This window comes from Rhinolophus sinicus, chromosome 5 (assembly GCF_057876585.1).
Source record: "Rhinolophus sinicus isolate RSI-liver-muscle chromosome 5, RSI-T2T, whole genome shotgun sequence".
NCBI lineage: Eukaryota > Metazoa > Chordata > Mammalia > Chiroptera > Rhinolophidae > Rhinolophus > Rhinolophus sinicus.
The window spans coordinates 14,078,223-14,096,072 of NC_142505.1; the positions used below are offsets into that span (position 1 = coordinate 14,078,223).

The window sequence follows — 17,850 nt, forward strand, 5'->3', positions numbered from 1 at the left end:
AACTATACTACAAGGCTATAGTTATCAACACAGCATGGTACTGGCATAAAAAGAAACACATAAATCAATGGAACAGAATAGAGAGCCCAGAAATAAACCCATGCCTATATGATCAATTAATCTATGACAAAGAAGGCAAAAATGTACAATGGGGTCAAGACAGTCTATTCAATAAATGGTGCTGGGAAAATAGGACAGATAAATGCAAAAAAAAAACAAAGAAACTAGATCACCTTCTTACACCATAAACAAGAATAAACTCAAAGTGGATTAAAGACTTAAATGTAAGACTTGAACTCATAAAACTCCTAGAAGAAAAAAGGCAATAAACTCTCTGACATTCTTCTTAGTAATATTTTTCCTGACATGTCGCCTTGGGCAAAGGAAACAAAAGGCACAATAAACAAATGGAACTACATGAAACTAAAAAGTTTTTGCACGGCAATGAAAACCATCAACAAAATGAAAAGATATCTTATTGAATGGGAGAAGATATTCACTAGTGATACATCCAATAAGGGCTTAATATCCAAAATTTATAAAGAACTCATACAACTCAACACCAAATAACTAACAATCCAATTAATAAATGGGCAGAGAATCTGAATGGACATTTCTCCAAAGAGGACATACAGATGGCCAACAGACATACGAAAAGATGTTCAACGTTATTAATCATCAAAGAAATGCAAATTACAACCACAATTGAGATATCACCTCACACTTGTCAAAATGGCCACCATCAATAAATCAACAAACAAGTGTTGGTGAGGATGTGGAAAAAAGGGGACCCTCATGCACTGTTAGCAGGATTGCAAATTGATGCAGCCACTATGGAAAACAGTATGGAAGTTCCTCAAAAACTTAAAAATAGAATTACTGTCTGACCCAGCTATCCCACTTCTGAGTATTTATCCAAAGAAATCCCAAACACTAATTCTAAAAGATATATGCACCCCTATGTTCATTACAGCATTATTTACAATAGCCAAGATATGGGAGCAACCTAAGTGCCCGTCAACAGATGACTGGATAAAGAAGACGTGGTACATATACATAATGGGATACTACTTGGCCATAAAAAAGAATGAAGTCTTACCATTTATAACAACATGGATGGACCTGGAAGGTATCATGCTCAGTGAAATAAGTCAGACAGAGAAAGACAAATACTGTATGACGTCATTTATATGTGGAATCTAAACAACAAGATACACGAACAAGCAAAACTGAAACAGACACATAGGTACAAGGAACAAACTGATGGTTGCCAGATGGGAGGAGGGTTGGGGGGGCAGAATGAAAAAGGTGAAGGGATTAAGAAGTACAAATTGGTAGTAACGCGATAGTCACAGGGATGTAAGTAAAACATAGGGCATACAGTCAATAACTATGTATGCTATATGTAGTAATAACTGTATAGTGCCAGGTGGGTACTAGACTAGTTGGGTGGATCACTTCACAAATTATATAAATGTCTAACCACTGTGAGCTGTACCTGAAACTAATATAATACTGATTGTAAACTGTAATTGAAAATTTAAAAAAGGGGGGAAAAGGTGAAAGGGAGTAAGGGGCTCAAATTTCCAGGTATAAGACAAGTAAGTCACGGGGATGTAATGTGCAGCATAGGGAATATAGTCAGTAATATTGTGATAACATTGTACGGCGCTGGATGGTTGCTGGACTTACGGTGATCACTTCTTTAGGTGTATAAATGTTGAATAACTACGGTGTGTGCCTGAAAACTAATATATTAGCTATATATTAATATATTAAAATATATTAGCTATATATTTTAATAAAAACCTTAAAAAACAAACAAAAAACCCACAAGGTTAATTTTCCAGAAAAAAAATTCCAATCATGACCCATTAGATTTTCGTGTTTAAAAAAAAAGTTAATCAAACTGAATCTACTTCAAATCTGTTCTGGCACCTAAGAGAACTACTGCTTCCAAGAGTCTTCTCCTTGCTATACTATGGTTAGCAGCCCAAAGGTTACAGGTTTCTGAGTTAAGCTTAAGAGCTGCAAACATTTGTGAGAAACACACCTAGCATCTTGGAAATATCTGCCAAAACAAATTTGCCTACAGAAATCTCATCAAGGGAAATGTACTAGCTTACAAAATAAGTAATCATTTAGCTAGAGCTGATATATTCTTGTTCACATTGCATATTAATTGAGGGTTTTTTTGTTTTATTATTGTTCAATTCCTTTAAATTATTTATATCTCTCAAACAGCTATGGGGAATTTCTTTTCTATTTTAGTTTTTAAAAATTCATCTGCAAAACACGAGTATATTTTCATTAATATTTAAACAATAAGGCAAAACTCCCTCGCTTCTCATCCCAGCCTTCTTTCCAGAGAAAATCATTTTTGTCAGTTTGAAGTATTTCATTCTAGATTGCTTTTTGTGTATTTCTAGACACATGTACAGTTTTGCGTGTTTTTGTTTTTACAAAGATAAAATCACGTTGTTTTTACTGTTTTTCAAATTCCTTTTCCCCCCTTTAAAATATCTCGGAAATTTATATGTCAGTATGTTTCAGTCTGATTTAACTTGTTCTTTTCAATTGCCTTGCAGTACTCTCTGGACCTGATGTACCACAGTCTGTTTGCCTGCTGACACTTAAGGAAGGTTCCAATTTTTGCTACTGCAAGCAATGTAGCTGTCAGTGAAAATCCTTGTATAATTTCTCTGAGCACATATGAGGATATTTCTCTAGGAGAGAAACCCAGCAGTAGAACTTGGCTTTGTAGGTATGGCCACCATTGCCGATTGGCTGATTCACCACCTATTTCCATTCATTTTCAATCATCTCCTCTCCTCCTCCCATAACAAAGGCTAAAAAAAAGCTGGAAACTGGTTTTGCTTCCAGCTAGGGGTGGCCATGTGACCCAGTTCTAGCCAAGTAAACATCAGCAAAAGTATGATGAGTGGTCCCTAGGAATGTTTCTGCTCTCTAGGTAAAAGGGATAGACACGACTGGCACTGTCCCTTTTTCCTGCCCTGAAGGTGGCTGTGGTATTTGGAGGGGTGGCAGCCATGTTACATGAAGGAAAGCCAAGAGAATCACGGTGATGTCAGCCCTGACATTAGTGAGTTGCTGAACCAAAGCCAGCAGTAGCCACCTCTAGATTGTTATGTGAGAAGAATAAACTCCTATTAGTATAAGCTGCAGGAGAAGCCTGGTTTTCTGTTACTTGTAGCTAAATGATTCTGTTCTAAATTACTCTCTAAAAAGTCTGTACTCACTTTATTCTCTCATGAAAGTCTTTAAGAGTATCCATTTCCCAAAACTTTTATTTACTTTGGATGCTGTCAATCATTTAGATGTTTAATCAAGCTGAGGCATGAACATGTTTCATGTGAAGTAGAGCATCACGTCATACATTTATTGGACATTTGGATTTCCTCTTCTATGACTTTCTCATTCATATCACTCGACCACTTTCTACTGTACTGTTTGACTTTTTCTTATTGATTTGTAAGAGTCAATTTCCAGATAGCAAAGCAGACTGAATTAAACTCATGGGAAAATTTGTCTCTGCATCTTTATACCATCAATCAAATCAAACACAATAAGAAATAAATCTTCCATGACAGGCCAGGGTGACAGTGACAGTCATCTCTGAGAGGTGCACCACCGCGTGGCAATGTGTCAATAAGTAATTCAACTCGTGGGAAACACTATAGCTCCTGCTTAGCACTTCGTTTGCAAATCTACACCTAAAGCATGGCTGATGGGACAGTGACACACCAGTGAACCTGGCAGACTTCGTAACACATATCATCTCAATTAACCCTCATGTGAAACCCAAGAGGTAGTCGTTACTATTCCTATTTTACAGAATAAATGATGAAAGCAAACTTTTAAAACCAATAGTTTCCTTCCTACCACAAAAACTTACAACATTCCAGGCCCCATATTTAAAAACAAAATGTGAGGAGGGTAAAGGGGAATCAAATATATGGTGATGGAAAGAGAACTGACTCTGGGTGTCACCCACAATGGGATTTTTAGATGATGTAATACAGAATTGTACACCTGAAATCTATGTAATTTTACTAGCAATTGTCACCCCCATAAACTTTAATTAAAAAAAAAATAAGTGTTTACCCAAAACTAAACTTATGTAAAACATATTGTGCTTATCTAAATACATCGACATGCTTAAGCTAGAAGCATTGCTAAACCTGTTTAGTGGTTTATGAATCTGAAGAAGCTGTTCCAAAGTTTGGCTCCAAAATTTGTTGCCTCACTGTAGTTAAAATTATTTTCATTTTTTAAAGTGAAAAAACTAAATCGAATAGGACTTGAATGGTTCAGCAAGAAGCTACTAGCTAGCTACCACACCCCAAAGCAAGGAAGTAAAGAATTCCTCTAATCAGTTAACAATCAACCAGTCTGACACTAGAAAGCAAACAAAATAAACTGTTAAAGACGATAAAAGATTGTGGTGAAAAGCAACATAAACAAGTAGCATAGAACGGTGCACCATCCTAAGTATTTGTACATGGTTTGGATTTTGGATAGCTTGACTGACTACTTTAAAAAGCCTAGCAGCCAGAGGAAAAGAGAAAACTGGGGAGGATCCTACTCCTGGAGTCAGGTGGGGGGCAGCAGAAGGGCTGAGGCCCTGACAAATATTTTCTTGCTTTATATGCCACCCCTCTCCTCACAGAGCTGAGGATTCTCTCTCTGGCAAAGCATCACACAAAGCACTGGATTCACGGTGGGTGACAGCGCAGGCATCAAACCTCCCTGATGCTTTCTACTAAACCCTCCCAGAGCGGGCGCCCCCAGCCCAGAGCCTGCGGGCCAGGGCCCCAAGAACTGACAGCCCTAAAGCAGAAAGACAAGACCACCTAGGTGCTGACTGCTGGGGCCCCAGGTTGACATGGAGGTTTACTTGAAACACCCACTTGTACAATTTTTAAAAAAGACTTCCCTCATTTAAAACAAATCCAGCGCACAGATGGGGGTGGGGCAGGAGCAACTTTAGCTTCTTCACTTCTCCAGTTTCTCCTGTTTGTGTAACATGGTTATGTCCCCTCCACCAACTTGTTGAATTTTTAGCCAGTTTGTAAGGCACAGAAAAAAATGCCTGGGAGAGTTTGAATTCTCATCTTACATAAAAGAAAACAAGTCTGCAGACAATGTTTACCGTCTACAAAAGCGCAAACGGGTTGACACATCTCTAATGTGAGGGCACCTCTGGGGCTTTTCTTGCATTTTCCTGGTGGGCTTGCCCAGTGGTCCCTGCTTGGAGAGAGGCAGTGGAGTGTTCTCCTACCCCCAACCCCTTCCTCAGAAGGGCTGCACACCTCACCCACTGGCACAGCAAGGGTGGTAACACATGGAAAGAAATCTTGACTCTTTCCCAAACTGAGTTGTAGCCAGGCCAAGAAAGGAGAGGGGTCGCAGTGGGCTGTTCCTAACCTCTGTCCAGGTATTTGCTGGGCGCGTAGCAGGAAGAGTCAGGCGAGCTTTAGTCACCAGAACAAAACAAGCCAGATCCCATGGCCCTTCTAAAGGGTGTCCAAGCCCCAGGACAGCTCACTAGAGGGTCAGTAAGCAGGGCACGTGAGAGAGGGGGGCACCAAGTCTCAGGGAGGGGCAAAGACAAAAAAAAAAAAGAGGAAGCAGAAAAACAGAAGAGGGTGATGGGGTAAAATGTGCTCCAATCAAACCAGGCGCTGCAGCACAGCGCTGGATCTCTGGGAAGGGACACACCTGGCACCCTGAGCCTGTTGGAGCCAGGCACTCAATGGGCCCCGGGAGAACCAGGCCTTGCAGGTGCTCCCAACAGACTGGTGTCACTGAGACTGCAAAGAGCCAAGAAGGGAGGTGACTTAGCCTTGCCTCCCCCCACCCACACTTGCACAACCAACTAAACATACCCAGGCACACAGCTTCACTGTCTAGTGCACACATCTGCACACACAGGCTCATGATCAGGCACACAGGCACACACACACCCTCCCAGGAGATGGATACAACATATTCAACCTGCCAGTTGGGTGGTGTAGGCACACAATCTCTCTCTCACACACACACAACACACTCCATCAGGAATGAACACACATACCACATCTCTGCAGGCTCACGCTCATGCACACAAAGGTCTCACACACTCCACAATCTCTCAAGTACAAATAAACCTCTACATAAAATACAGACACAAACGCACAGCCTCGTTAGGAAAACATGCACTCACAACCTGTTAGATGCACGCACACCCTTACAATCTCTCAGTTGAAGAGTGCACACACACTCATAATCCATCACGCACAGCCACACACCTCTGTTGAGTGCACACACACCCTTACAACCTGTCTCGTGCACACACAAAACCTACCAGGGCACACGCACTCACAACCTGCCAGGAACACACATCCGCTCACAACTTCTCTGTTGGCGTAAGTGCAAACACAAACTCACAGCCGGCCTGGGTCACCCCACACACTCACAACCTGCTGCTGAGATGCACACACAGTCTCACACGCGCTCCACCGGCGCAGGCAAGCTCAGTCTATTTCCGCCCGCACACGCACAGCCTCCCCTGCGGGCGCACCCCACAGCCCTGCACCCTCGCGGCCGGGCGCACCCCTCCCCCAGGCCGTGCCAGCGCCGGGCAGCAAACTCCGCCGCTGTGGGCTGTGCACACGCGACCGACCCGCAGCGGTCCGGCCCGCCCGCGCCCCTCCTCACCTTTCTCGCCCGCGCCCAGCGCCCGACCCTCGTCCTCCTTGGGGTTGGTCACCTGGGTGATGATGGCTGGGCCGTCCATGGGTGCGCGGCGCGGCGGCCGCCCGCCGGCCCGGCCCCCCGCCAGCCAGGCGCGCGGCGCTGAGGGCGCGCGGGGCCGCGGGCCGGGGGGCGCTCGCCGCCGCCGCCGCCGCCGCCGCCGCCTGGGCGCGCCCGCCGCCCAGCCCCACGCTCTGGGAGAGGCGGCCCGGGCCCCCGCCCCAGCTCCCGCCGCCGCCGCCGCTGCCGCCGCTGGGCTCGAGCGGCCGCCGCCTCGTCACCATGAACCCCGGAGCCGCGCCCGGGAGAGCCGCGCACGGGGAGGCGGAGTGGGAGGCCCGGCGCCGCGGGAAGCGGGAGCGGGCGAGGGGGAAGGAGCGAGCGCGGAGCGAGGGCGGGAGGGCGGGAGAGAGGGAGAGAGGGAGGGAAAGAGGGAGGGAGCGAAGGAAAGAAGGAAGGCGGGCGGGTGGGTGTGTCCCGGCCCGGGGACCGGCCTCCGCAGCCGCCGCCAGCGCTGCCGGCCAGCCCCGGGGGGGAGAGGGGTGCGGGGTGAGGAGGAGGAGGTGAGTGTGGGGCGGGAGGCCGTGCGCGCGGGGGTCCTGGGAAGATGAGTGGGGTGCAAGGCTTGGAGTGTAGGGGATCCCAGAGGGGATCTCGTGGTAGATGTGAAGGGCCTGGGGTGTGAGGGATATAGGGAGGAGTGTGGCAGAGGAGTCGGGTGAGGGGCGTGGGGGCATAAGCAGGGCTCTCGGGTGTGTGGCAGGATTCGGGGGCGTGTGGGGTGTCGGGCCCGGGGGTTGAGGAGGGATCGCATGGCTGCGGGAGTGAGGCTGGGCCCTGAGGAAGGATGTTTACCTGGAGGAGGCAGGAGGAGTATGGGGTAGAGTGTAGGGTGGAAGGAGGGTCCCGTGAGGGTGTCTTGGGGGAGATGCTGGGTGAGGGGAGTCCCGCTGCGGGAACCTAGGAGCCGGAATGTCGGCGCGGAGGGCGCCGGTGTGCGGAGGTAGAGGCTGATAAGGAGTGGTGGTTCCTGACACTGAGGCGGTCCAAGGAGGGTTCCCGGGCGCTGGTGTGAGAAGAACCCGGGGGTGCGGGGACGGTTCGGAGGGACCCTAGAGTGCGCTGGGCGGCTGAGGGGCCCGGGGTTGAGATGCCCAGAAATGAGCGGGGGTCAGGCGGGGGCGTTTGCGGACAGGGCTGAAGGCTCCAGGAGTGGGGTGCCGGCAGAACCCCAGGCAGATCAGCTTTGGGTCCGAGAGCCCGCGTGCCGGGTCCTCGAGGACCAACCTCCTGGCACGTGGGGGTGTCACCATCGAGGGGGGCCTGGGCAATGGGCATTTCCGGGTGCTCTGCAATAAGGGGGCCGGGGGCGCCGGTTTAGGGCTGAAGGGGCCTGTGGCGGGCCGAACTGGGGACGGACTGTGCTTCTGAAGAGCCGCCAGCCACAGTCAGGCCTGGGGCGACGGCCAGAGCGCGAGCATGATGGGAAAGTGTACCCTTAGCCTTGGAGAATCAAAGCCCTTTCGCCCCCGCGCCTCCGCGTTCCAACTTGGAAGTTACACCCGCAGCCTCGTAAATCAGGGGGCGGGGCAAGCGGCGCTGGAGGACGGGTCTGGGGGCGGGTCGGGGGCACTCGCGCGCGCTCTCCACCAATCAGGAGGACTTGGAAGGGCCTGCGGAGCGTGACGTGGTGGGCAAGGTTGAGTGGGCGGACTGTGGCGCGGAGAGCCCTGCCTCGCGGCGCTGTGTTGCGCGCGCATTTCAGGCCTTGTGGGCGCGTCCACCCTCGTTGTGCCTTAAAGGAGACGAGGCTGATGGGACCTTTCTCGCTTGTCCACATACCTTGGAACCTGGAGCTGGTTGCAGCCAGGTCGAGTGCTCACGGGGGAACCAGCTAGCACCTCCCAAAATTTAAAGTACAGTTTTGGAAGCGTCTCCGGCGAGGGGCGGCCCACAGACCTGGCTGGTATCCGCAGTAGGTAGAGCCCAGTGAGGGTCCAATGTGGATGACAGCCCTGGGACAGGGCTCCTGTGGCCTAGGCAGGTGGGAGAGCACTTCAGGGGAGTAGCTATAAAAGGTAGTTAGGCAAGCAATGGGTGTTTTGCCTCCAAATCCAGACCTCAAGTGACATCCTGGCTCTGTGAGTCTAGGTGGGTCTTGCTGTCATCTGTCTTCTAAGGGCATCTTTGGAACCCCAGTGAATTGCCTGGGGCAGCTGAGCCATGAAGGTTGAAGTGACGTGCCCCTTTGGTTAGGAAGGCAAGCCCTAGTTTAGTCTAGGCTCCAGGACGTGCCCTGCCTAATTCTCCCCAGTACAGACCAGATGAGGGACCCTTGGACCTAGGACTTCCCTTGTCCCTACTTCTAATGCTCTTCACATTTGTTATGAGCATATAGCTGGCCTAGAGCCTAGTGAATTAAAAATGTTCTCGGAATTTCATTTTAAACAACTACTGAATTCTAAGGGGTCAGGAAGGGATTTGACAGAGCTAGTTGTGTGGGGGGAGATATAGTTCCTCATATAGTTTTTAGTACATGACGTTTGACAATTTAAGTTCGAGAACTCATCCTAGAAAAAGTACCACATACGTCATTGCTGAATATCACTATGGTCGCCTTGGAAGTATACCTCTTGGGAAGCTATGCACCAACGCCAGCGCCTAGTCCACCCTCCAAAGCAATTTTGGAACTCTTTTTCTGGAATGGCCATCAGAGCTGTCGTCGTATTACCCTTGATGTCCTGAATGTCAGCAAAATGTCTTCCTTTCAATATTTCTTTTATCTTCAGTAAAGAAAGAAGTCATTGGGGGCCAGATCAGATGAATAGGGAGGGTGTCCCAATACAGTTATTTGTTTCCTGGCTAAAAACTCCCGCACAGACAGTGCCCTGTGAGCTGGTGCATTGTCGTGATGCCAGGGACATGACTTTTTGGTGGAAAGTTCAGGTCGTCTAATTTTTCATGCAGCCTTTTCAGCACTGCCAAATAGTAAATTTGGTTACGTGTTTGTCCAATTGGTACAAATTCATAATGCATAATCCCTCTGATATCAAAAAAGGTTAGTAACATCGTTGCAACAAGTTCTCAAACTTGATTGTCAGACCTCATATAACCACAGAGATCAGCATCCCTGCTGCCTGGCTGCTAAAGTATCCCATTAGCCAGGGTGATGGGAGCATTTGGACTCTGATCCACATGCCTGAGGCCTGATTGCTCTTGGGTGGGGGACTTTCAGAGGTTCTGCTCACTTAGCTGAGACTGGGATGGAGCTCAGAGCCCGGTACAAGGCTAAAAGAAATGGTTTTCATATATAGAGGTTCTCCTGTCTGGTCTTTCCTGTAATAATGACTCCCCAGGGCTCTCTAATAACAATTTTCCCTTACTTGCATCCTCTGCCATCCTCAACTTCCTGAGATCACCTCCAAAATAAACCTACTTTCACCCAAGTGTTTGTCTCAAGCTCAAGGAATAAAACAGCTCGTTATCTTTGAAGTCCTTTTCCCCTCCATATTCTTGTCATTTAAAATTTCAATTTATTATTTATTTCATAAATATTAATAGAAATCAAAAGAAAAAATTCACCCACAGCTCTATAACCCTCCTTTAATCAATCTATTTTCCTCTGTTTCTCCCTGACCTTGCCCATATGTTGACATAATTTTTATGTAACTATAAAAAAAATGGTTAAAATGAAAAGGTGAGCATTTTTCCAAGTAGTGACAATAATCATTGTAACTACTATTTTAAATGCTTGCATAATACCTCACTGAATGAGTCTTAGATAAGACAGTATCTTAGATTTACAGATGAAAGAAAGATTCAAGAATTGCTGCTAGGACAACTGATTAGCCATGAGGAGAAAATATATATTTGCCTCAATCCTTACAGCATATCAAGATGGATCAAATAATTAAATGTACAAAATTCACAAAAAATAAGTGAATGTACCAGAACAAATACGGGTAAATGCTTTTTCAATCTTGGAAGGGAAAGACCTGACAAAACTCCAGAAATTACAAAGGATAAGATTGATAAATTTGAGTGCATTTGTTCATGCAACATTTGAGTGCCCACTGTGTGCTAGTTTCTATTCTAAACAAAGGATCTGTCTGAAACAGCATTAGAGACTGGGCTGTAATACTCTCATGTCAGTTATAGCTAAGGGCTGTCCTGGGGGCCTTGCCTTAAGCCCCCCAGGTACTTTGGGATCCCTGGGAATGAAAGCAGTGCAGTCCCAGTGGCCCAAGGACAGGTGCTGACCACTGGAGGCCAAAGCACATCAAGCCCCACAGGGGACTGCCAGAAACAGTAAAAAGGGATCTAAGGGGATCTGGACAGAGCACCAAAATGTTGGCAGAGTCACGTTTCCCAAGCTCTTATCAGGTAGTGTCCTTGTACCACATGCACTATTTAATGTTTTCTTTAAATAAACTTTTATTTAAATAGGGTTCTTTAAATAAAAAATTAGTGGAATATATATATATATATATATATATATATATATATATATATATATATATATATAGACAAGTGGAAAATGTAGGAAGACCATAATCCTAAAAAGGAAGAGTTGTACAGAACGAGGGGGCAGAACCTGGGATACTAAGGGCAGGGGGACATGGGACTAGGGCTGGCAAGCCTGGTCCTGAGTGTCCTGAGGGTCCAAGGACAGGAGCAGGTAGGAAGATGAGCAGTATTGGTGTGGGCAGTCTGGCCTGGAGTCTCTGGTAGAGACCTGGAGTATAGTTCCAGTGTGGCCGGGGACAACTGGACTGGAAGATGGGGGCAGAGTAGCAAGACTACTCTGAGGGTGAGGGAAACGCGGCCCTTGACGAAGTAACACTGGGTGTTGAGACCAAAGTGAGGTGGTGATTTGAGGAAAGAGGAACTGGGGAGGGGGCTGTACAGAATGAGTGTCCCAGGTAGAAGGAACAGTAGCATGTTTCCAGGCTTAGAGGAAAGGGAGAGCATGCGCAGGAAAAGTCCACAATGCCTGGAATGTCAGGCTTTGGTGATGTGGGCTCACATCAAGCAAAGCCTTGTAACTCAGGAAAGGGATCTGGGCTTTACTCTGGGGGCTGTGGGAATGACATATTCAGATATGTGTTTGGAAAGTTTCTACTGACTAACACATTGGGCAGGGGCAGTGCAAGAGGCAGGGACCCCCACAGAAGATGTTGCATTAATCCAGAAAGGAGAATGGTGATATTCTCTGGGCTTGCCCTTCCCCTGCCCTGCTCTCCATCTCTGAATCTCTGCCCTGCTTTTCTGTGTCTGTCTTTCTCTGATTCCAGCTGCCTGTGCTTCTGGCTCAATCTTCAGGCCGGTAAATCTCTTGGTGGAAAAGGAGTGGAAGTTGGATCTGGCAGAGATTCCTGGTGGTCAATCAAGTGGATATAAACCTGAAACCCTCCCACAAGTCTCTCAGGGTCACCTTGGGACCTCCATGAGGTTTCTCCAGGCAGTCGTCCCTCTCTTACTGTGAACCAGGCATAGTCTGCAATCAGGTCCCAAAAGGCCTGCTCTAGCCTGGGCAGGACAAGCCATGCCCACAGAGGTCCTTTTATTTATTCTCCAGGTACGTATTGGGTGCCTTCAGTGTGCCAGGCTCGGGCCACGTGCAGTAGACAAAGCACCCTCAAAGGGCTCACAGCCTAATGGAGGAGGCAGAGGAATAACCAGGGTGGCACAGAGCAGAACTGACTGATTCTGGCAGACAGTCTAGGGAGTCCTCACAGAGGAGACGATGCTAACAGAGTCATTTTCAGAGCCCTTGTTTTCCCGAGTAAGAGGACTGTTCCATCCATCGTGTCCACAGAGAAGGCTGCATCTGAGGAGCAGTAGGACATCATGATGGAGGGAGTGGCTGGGGTCTTGAAGGCCAGGTTGAGTTCGGACTTTAACCTGTGGGTAATCTGGAACCATTGATACTTCTTGAGCAAGGGACCGGAAACCATTTAAAAAACTAGTCAGATCTGTAGGTTGAAGTGAAAAAGAACTGCCACCAGCTTAAGCAACAATGGGGACTACGGTATATCGGCTCATGGAACCAGACCAGGGTTACAGGCCTGGGCAGGAGTGGTCTGGGAGCAGTGTCTCTCAAGCGAGGAGGTGGAGGTCCCTAGGGGGAGGCTCTGAACTCCAGCTGCCCCTCCCCATGACCTGGAAGACCAAGGTGTGAGGCAAGCCAGTGGCTTCCTTAAGTCCCAAGACACCTTTGTCCTCCCCACTCAGTTGCCCCAGGACATCATCTGTAAGGGACAGCCCGTCCTTTTGCCCTCCACACTTGCTCCCATGACATGCCAATTCTTCCCAGGAGCCCCTCTCCCATCACATATGGATTCCTCCAACCAAAAGCTTATGTACACTGACACCTGGCGCTTCCTCGCCATCTTTTCCGTCTGCCCGCAGCCCCAGGGATGCTTTCCATCTGTTCCCACGTGGGACCTATACAAAACACTAGTCCCACCTACAGACACTTCACTCCCAAGAATAAGGCCCCCTAATGGGCCAGTGGTCTAGTAGGTATAGCCCGCCCCCTGGTGGCCCCCATGTTGTGAGGTCCTTTTCATGTGCCCAGCTGGATACGGAACCTGGTCTCTCTCCCTGCAGGTTCCCTGGGGTATCCTATAGCCAGAGTGGGCTCAGCTGCGTCCCCGCTTCACCTAGCTGTTGGATTTGCACTTCTGTTCCGCTTTCCCAAGGATATTATCAGAAAAGCCCTCCGGAATGTGAAGGCCTGTGTGCTTATATGGAGGGGTGGAGAGCAGGGGAGTTGGAGTGAGGTGCCCCACTTGGCAGCTAGTGTTGGAGTAGGGAGTGAAATGGCAGAGTGGCTGCCGACTGATGGTGATGAAGAAAAGGGCAGTCAGCCAGAGATCCTGAGCAGAGACAAAAGGGCACCTGGCCTAAAGTTGGTGGTTAGGAAGTGTTTGGCAAATTCAAGAGCAAGTCAGAGGCTGGCCTGAGAGAGACTCTGGGGCCTTGAGGCTGAGATGTTGCATCCTTAAGTTACCCAGAAATCCAAGAAGCCTTCCTGGAGGAGGACACCCCAGTCATTTCTCCTCTACCTCCAAAATTCCAGGCCTGTTCTACATAGAACTTGAAATGAGGGGACACATCCCTCTGCTCAGGTCTTCCCAGGGAGCCCTGGGTAGCGGGAGGACGTGGCCCTACCCTGAAACCCTGTTACAAAGGAAGAGCCACTGGAGCAGAGTGGGCAGGACAGCCCTAAGTGCCCTCAGCAGGAGTGGCTTTGGCTCCTGAAGAGGCAGAGAGTCCGAGTCGCAGGTTGATTTGGAGACTTTGGAGCCCCCTGTTGTGGTGGGACCCCACACTTCCATCCCCCACATGGATTGCCCCTTCAATGCCTCTCCTATGTCCCAGGGCACCAGGTATCACCTGGCAGGCGAGTGGAACTGCTCTTGCCCAGCTGCTGGTTCCCCAGGCCCTGGGCTCTGGCCCAGCCACAGGTACCCCCTTTATTTCCTGACCTGTGCTTGCAGAGCTGAGGTAGACAGACCCAGACATGCCCACAGTCTGTGAGGTGAGATATTTCATGGGCAGGTTTGGTCACAGATGCGTATCTTGGCACAACAGGTACAAGCTCACTTGTACACAGGCTCAAATATAATACATGCCAGGATACAAGGCACACACGTGACAAAGTTGTCTCTGCCCAGGCTGGTTTCCCCTATCTTGTCACTACCTGTTTCTTGCTCCCTTCCCAGCCCTCTGGCCCTCCACACCCCAGCCCTGCCAAGCACTACCTTACCTTTTCACTCCCCTTGAACCCCACCTCCTACCCTCCTGGTCTTCTGGGACCCTCCCTCAGGTACAGATCACAAGTGAGAGTGAGGGAGCATCTAGTTTTCTATTTTTCACACAAACTTCTCCGGATGCCTGGGTGGAGAAAGGCTGGGCTATCTCCTTTGGAACTGGGGGAGAGGAGAACCCAGGGAGAAAAAAAAAAATCTCAACAAATTAGCCTGTCCCTGACTCCACTCGCCTCCTCCTGCCCCCACACCTCCTTAGTTTACCCCTGGCACACACTCAGTTGCCACGCTCAGGTGTCCCTGCCAAGCCTATCCTACATCACTGTCCCACATGCACCGCTAAGGCCAGTTCTCAGGTGAGGCTCTTAACCCCAGAGACCTACCACCGTCTACCCAGTCCTGCTCTGGTTCGAATGTGGCCATGGGTGGCACTCCCGGTGTTCCACACCTGAGTGCTGGGCCGGGGTGGGTGGAGAAGTAGGTGTGTGGAGACCCGGGGGCTGACAGGCCCTATCTTCTGAAAGAGGCCGCAGGCTAATGCGTCCTCTCTCTGGGCCTTGCTTTTCCAGGCAGGAACATGCAGGTACTGGTCTGTTGCCCAGAAGGCTCTGTAATGAGTGCAAACCAGATGAGGGTGCCTGTCTTATTCTGAGCTTGGAGATGGGACTGAGCAAGTACACTTCTGGACATTTTGGAATTGTTAAAAATTATTTTTAAAATATTAAAAGCAAAGTGTTTTGGAGAAATGAAGATACTTGCCACAAGGATTGGGCCAGGCCTAGAGAGTTCACATAGCTCCTTAACATTTACTGTTTCGACGAGTCCCTGATGGCTTTTAGCAGGAGAAATGAAGGTGGGTGGGTGGCCCCCTTCCTACTTGCTTACCATATGCCAAGCTTTGACTGGGTACCACATGTCCCTTAGGGTGAGAGTCTCCCTTGGATGTAAGGACGGAAACTCTCTTAGGGAAAGACCAGCATGAGGGTCCCAGAGCAGGGGTCTCTGCCCCGTGCAAGTCCTCACAGGAATCCAATTCATTCCCTGGAGAAACAGTCCTCAGGGATGATGGGCTTCCACTGCTGACCGGAGGAAACTGGATCATTCAGGACCAGGGCCACACCAGACCAGCACTCCTCTTATTCCAGGATAAGTCATTTGTCATGAATGTGACTCAGCTGTGTCTTCCATCTCTGTGGTCCAACCACTTGTCCTCCTGTGAGCAACTTACTAATTTTCATTAAGTCTCAGTTTAGATTCTGGGGAGAGAGAGAATCTGTTTGGCTCAGTTCGTTACCATCACTCAAGTTACTACAGTTGTATAAAATATCACTCCAAAATTTGGTGACTTAAAAATACAACAAAAATATTTATATGATCTGCATTTTGGGCAGGACATGATAGGAATGGCTCATCTCTGCTTAACATGATGTCCCCTCAGCCCTGTGAAGACTGAGCTATAATCATCTGAAGGCTGACTTTCTCACGTCGCAACTGACATTGGCCGTAGGCCGAGACCTTTTGGCTGCTGGCTGGAAACCCCACACAGAGTTGAACTAGCCATGCCTTTTATACAGAGGGTGCCAGAAAAATGTATACACATTTTGAGAAAGGAAAAAACTATCAAAATTGTAATACTCAATACATACCGACAACAAAAGATGAATACAAGTCACATTTGACTTCTGCAATTACAAGAGGTGCTCAAAGTGGTTACCATCAGCGTCCAGACACTTCTGATTATGACGAACTACTGCATGAGCAACGTCGAGCAAAGTGTCTACTTGTAGACATTTTTTTGGCACTCCCGGTACACTATACGCTGTTGTTTTGACGTCTCAGGGCCTTGCTGACTCTGGAGTGGCCGCCCCTCCCAGGCATGGCAAGCTCATTCCTAGAGACAGTGAACAACTGCCTGTGAGGGCGTCTTTCCTGTGCGGACAAACCAACCCAGAACCCGTTCCTCCACCCCTCAGTGGAGCTCTCTCTGTCCAGGCCACTGTTGCCTTTCCCTTATCACCTCAGGGCCAGGCTCCCTCTAGACAAGTGGGGACTGTCCCTACATCCAGAGGCCACTGGAATTATTCAAACTAGCCAATCCTAAACCTGCTCAGCCTGTCTCCCCTGTTCTTTCCGTGGAAACCACAATAAAGTCTCTTGTCACAGTTTTCCTTTCTCCCTCCAGCTCCTGACTGACCCTGGTGTTTCCCCGTGTGGCCCCTCCCCCCCGTGGCATGGTGTACCCCCTTCTTTTGGGAGCTATGAGTACAGCAAACTGTCTTTTCAATGGCAGTTGTCTCCTGATCTATTGGCTTCACCACACTTGAATAATAATAAAATCTGTACTTGCAAACCGTGGCCTGAGCTGTTTCATATCATGGTGGCTAGGTTGCCGGAGTGAGTCTCCTCAGAGGGAGCGAGAGCCCCAGGGTGAAACGACGTCACATTTTATGGCCCAGTCTTAGAAGTTATTCAGTGCCACTTCTACTGCACTCTGTTCACCAAGGCAATCCCAAAGTTCCATCTAGGTTCAGGTGGGGGAGAAAAACTCCACCTCCTGATGGGACATGGCAAGGTGACAGGAGAACATGTGAATAGAAACACGGTGGTGGCCAGTTCTGGAAAGTACAGTTTGCCCAATTATCCTCTCTGGGCAGAGCTCTTCATGCCAAGCCACCTCCTAGGTCAGTGGTTAGGTTGCTCGGATGTCAGATGACCAATCCCACCCCAGAATTACCTGTGAACCTGAGCAAGAGGAACCCTTGCCCTGGGCCTGGCGCTTTAGAGAGCCATAGTCCAGCCCTTGTCCAGACTCCCCTTTTCTATGACATGAGGAGTTTGCAGGACACGAGGGCGTGTGACTACCTAAAGTCTGTGCTCCCAATGGCTCTGTTTTAGAACACACTGGGGGCACCCAGGACCCTGCAATTTCCTATCCAAACAGTTCTGAACCAGCTTCTAAGATCAGCATGTATTTCTTCAGCGGATGTGATTCTCAAAGGCAGACCTCATCACTGGTGAGGAATGGCCAAAGGGAGGCTGTTATCAGGGTAGGGGGTAGGGAGGGGAGGGGAGGGGAGGGGAGGGGAGGGGAGGGGAGGGGAGGGTGAGGATGCAGCTGACCACATGCAGGGGCATGGGCCTCGCGTGTCAGGGAGAGGAGGGAGGCAGGCTGTGCGCCAGGGACCTAGGCTTGGTCACGCTCCAGAGTAGAACTTCAAGGACTGAGCATTTAAAATTTAACCTGGTCTTCCACCCTCAGGTTTCTTTATGGTTTCCTGGTTTGGATTAGATGGAGTGAAGAAAACCCCACAGCATACAG

General features: G+C 48.9%; 2 protein-coding genes across 6 annotated transcripts in view; one reads left to right on the forward strand and one right to left on the reverse strand.

Moving 5' to 3' along the window:
• The window catches only part of CTDSPL (CTD small phosphatase like), a 117,803-nt gene extending 110,950 nt beyond the window's left edge, over nt 1-6,853 (reverse strand). For all 3 annotated transcript variants that reach the window (XM_088798276.1, XM_019727630.3, XM_088798274.1), the window contains exon 1: nt 6,721-6,853. In XM_088798276.1, coding sequence (XP_088654402.1) covers nt 6,721-6,799 — 79 coding nt within the window. In that variant the 5' untranslated portion in view covers nt 6,800-6,853. The remainder of the gene's footprint in view (nt 1-6,720) is intronic.
• On the forward strand, nt 6,798-17,505 carry LOC109445344 (uncharacterized). Of its 3 annotated transcripts, none has more exons than XR_016021276.1 (3): nt 6,798-7,319; nt 12,051-12,334; nt 16,714-17,505. XR_016021276.1 is itself a non-coding variant. In XM_088798277.1 (2 exons), the coding sequence occupies exons 1-2, from the start codon at nt 6,798-6,800 to the stop codon at nt 12,084-12,086; spliced, it is 558 nt and encodes a 185-aa protein (XP_088654403.1). In that variant the 3' UTR covers nt 12,087-16,696. The 3 variants fall into 3 exon arrangements, 1 of the variants encoding a protein (XP_088654403.1); XR_016021275.1 differs by lacking the exon at nt 16,714-17,505 and adding an exon at nt 15,101-16,696; XM_088798277.1 differs by lacking the exon at nt 16,714-17,505 and having other exon boundaries at nt 12,051-16,696.
• The last annotated feature ends 345 nt before the right edge of the window (nt 17,506-17,850 follow it).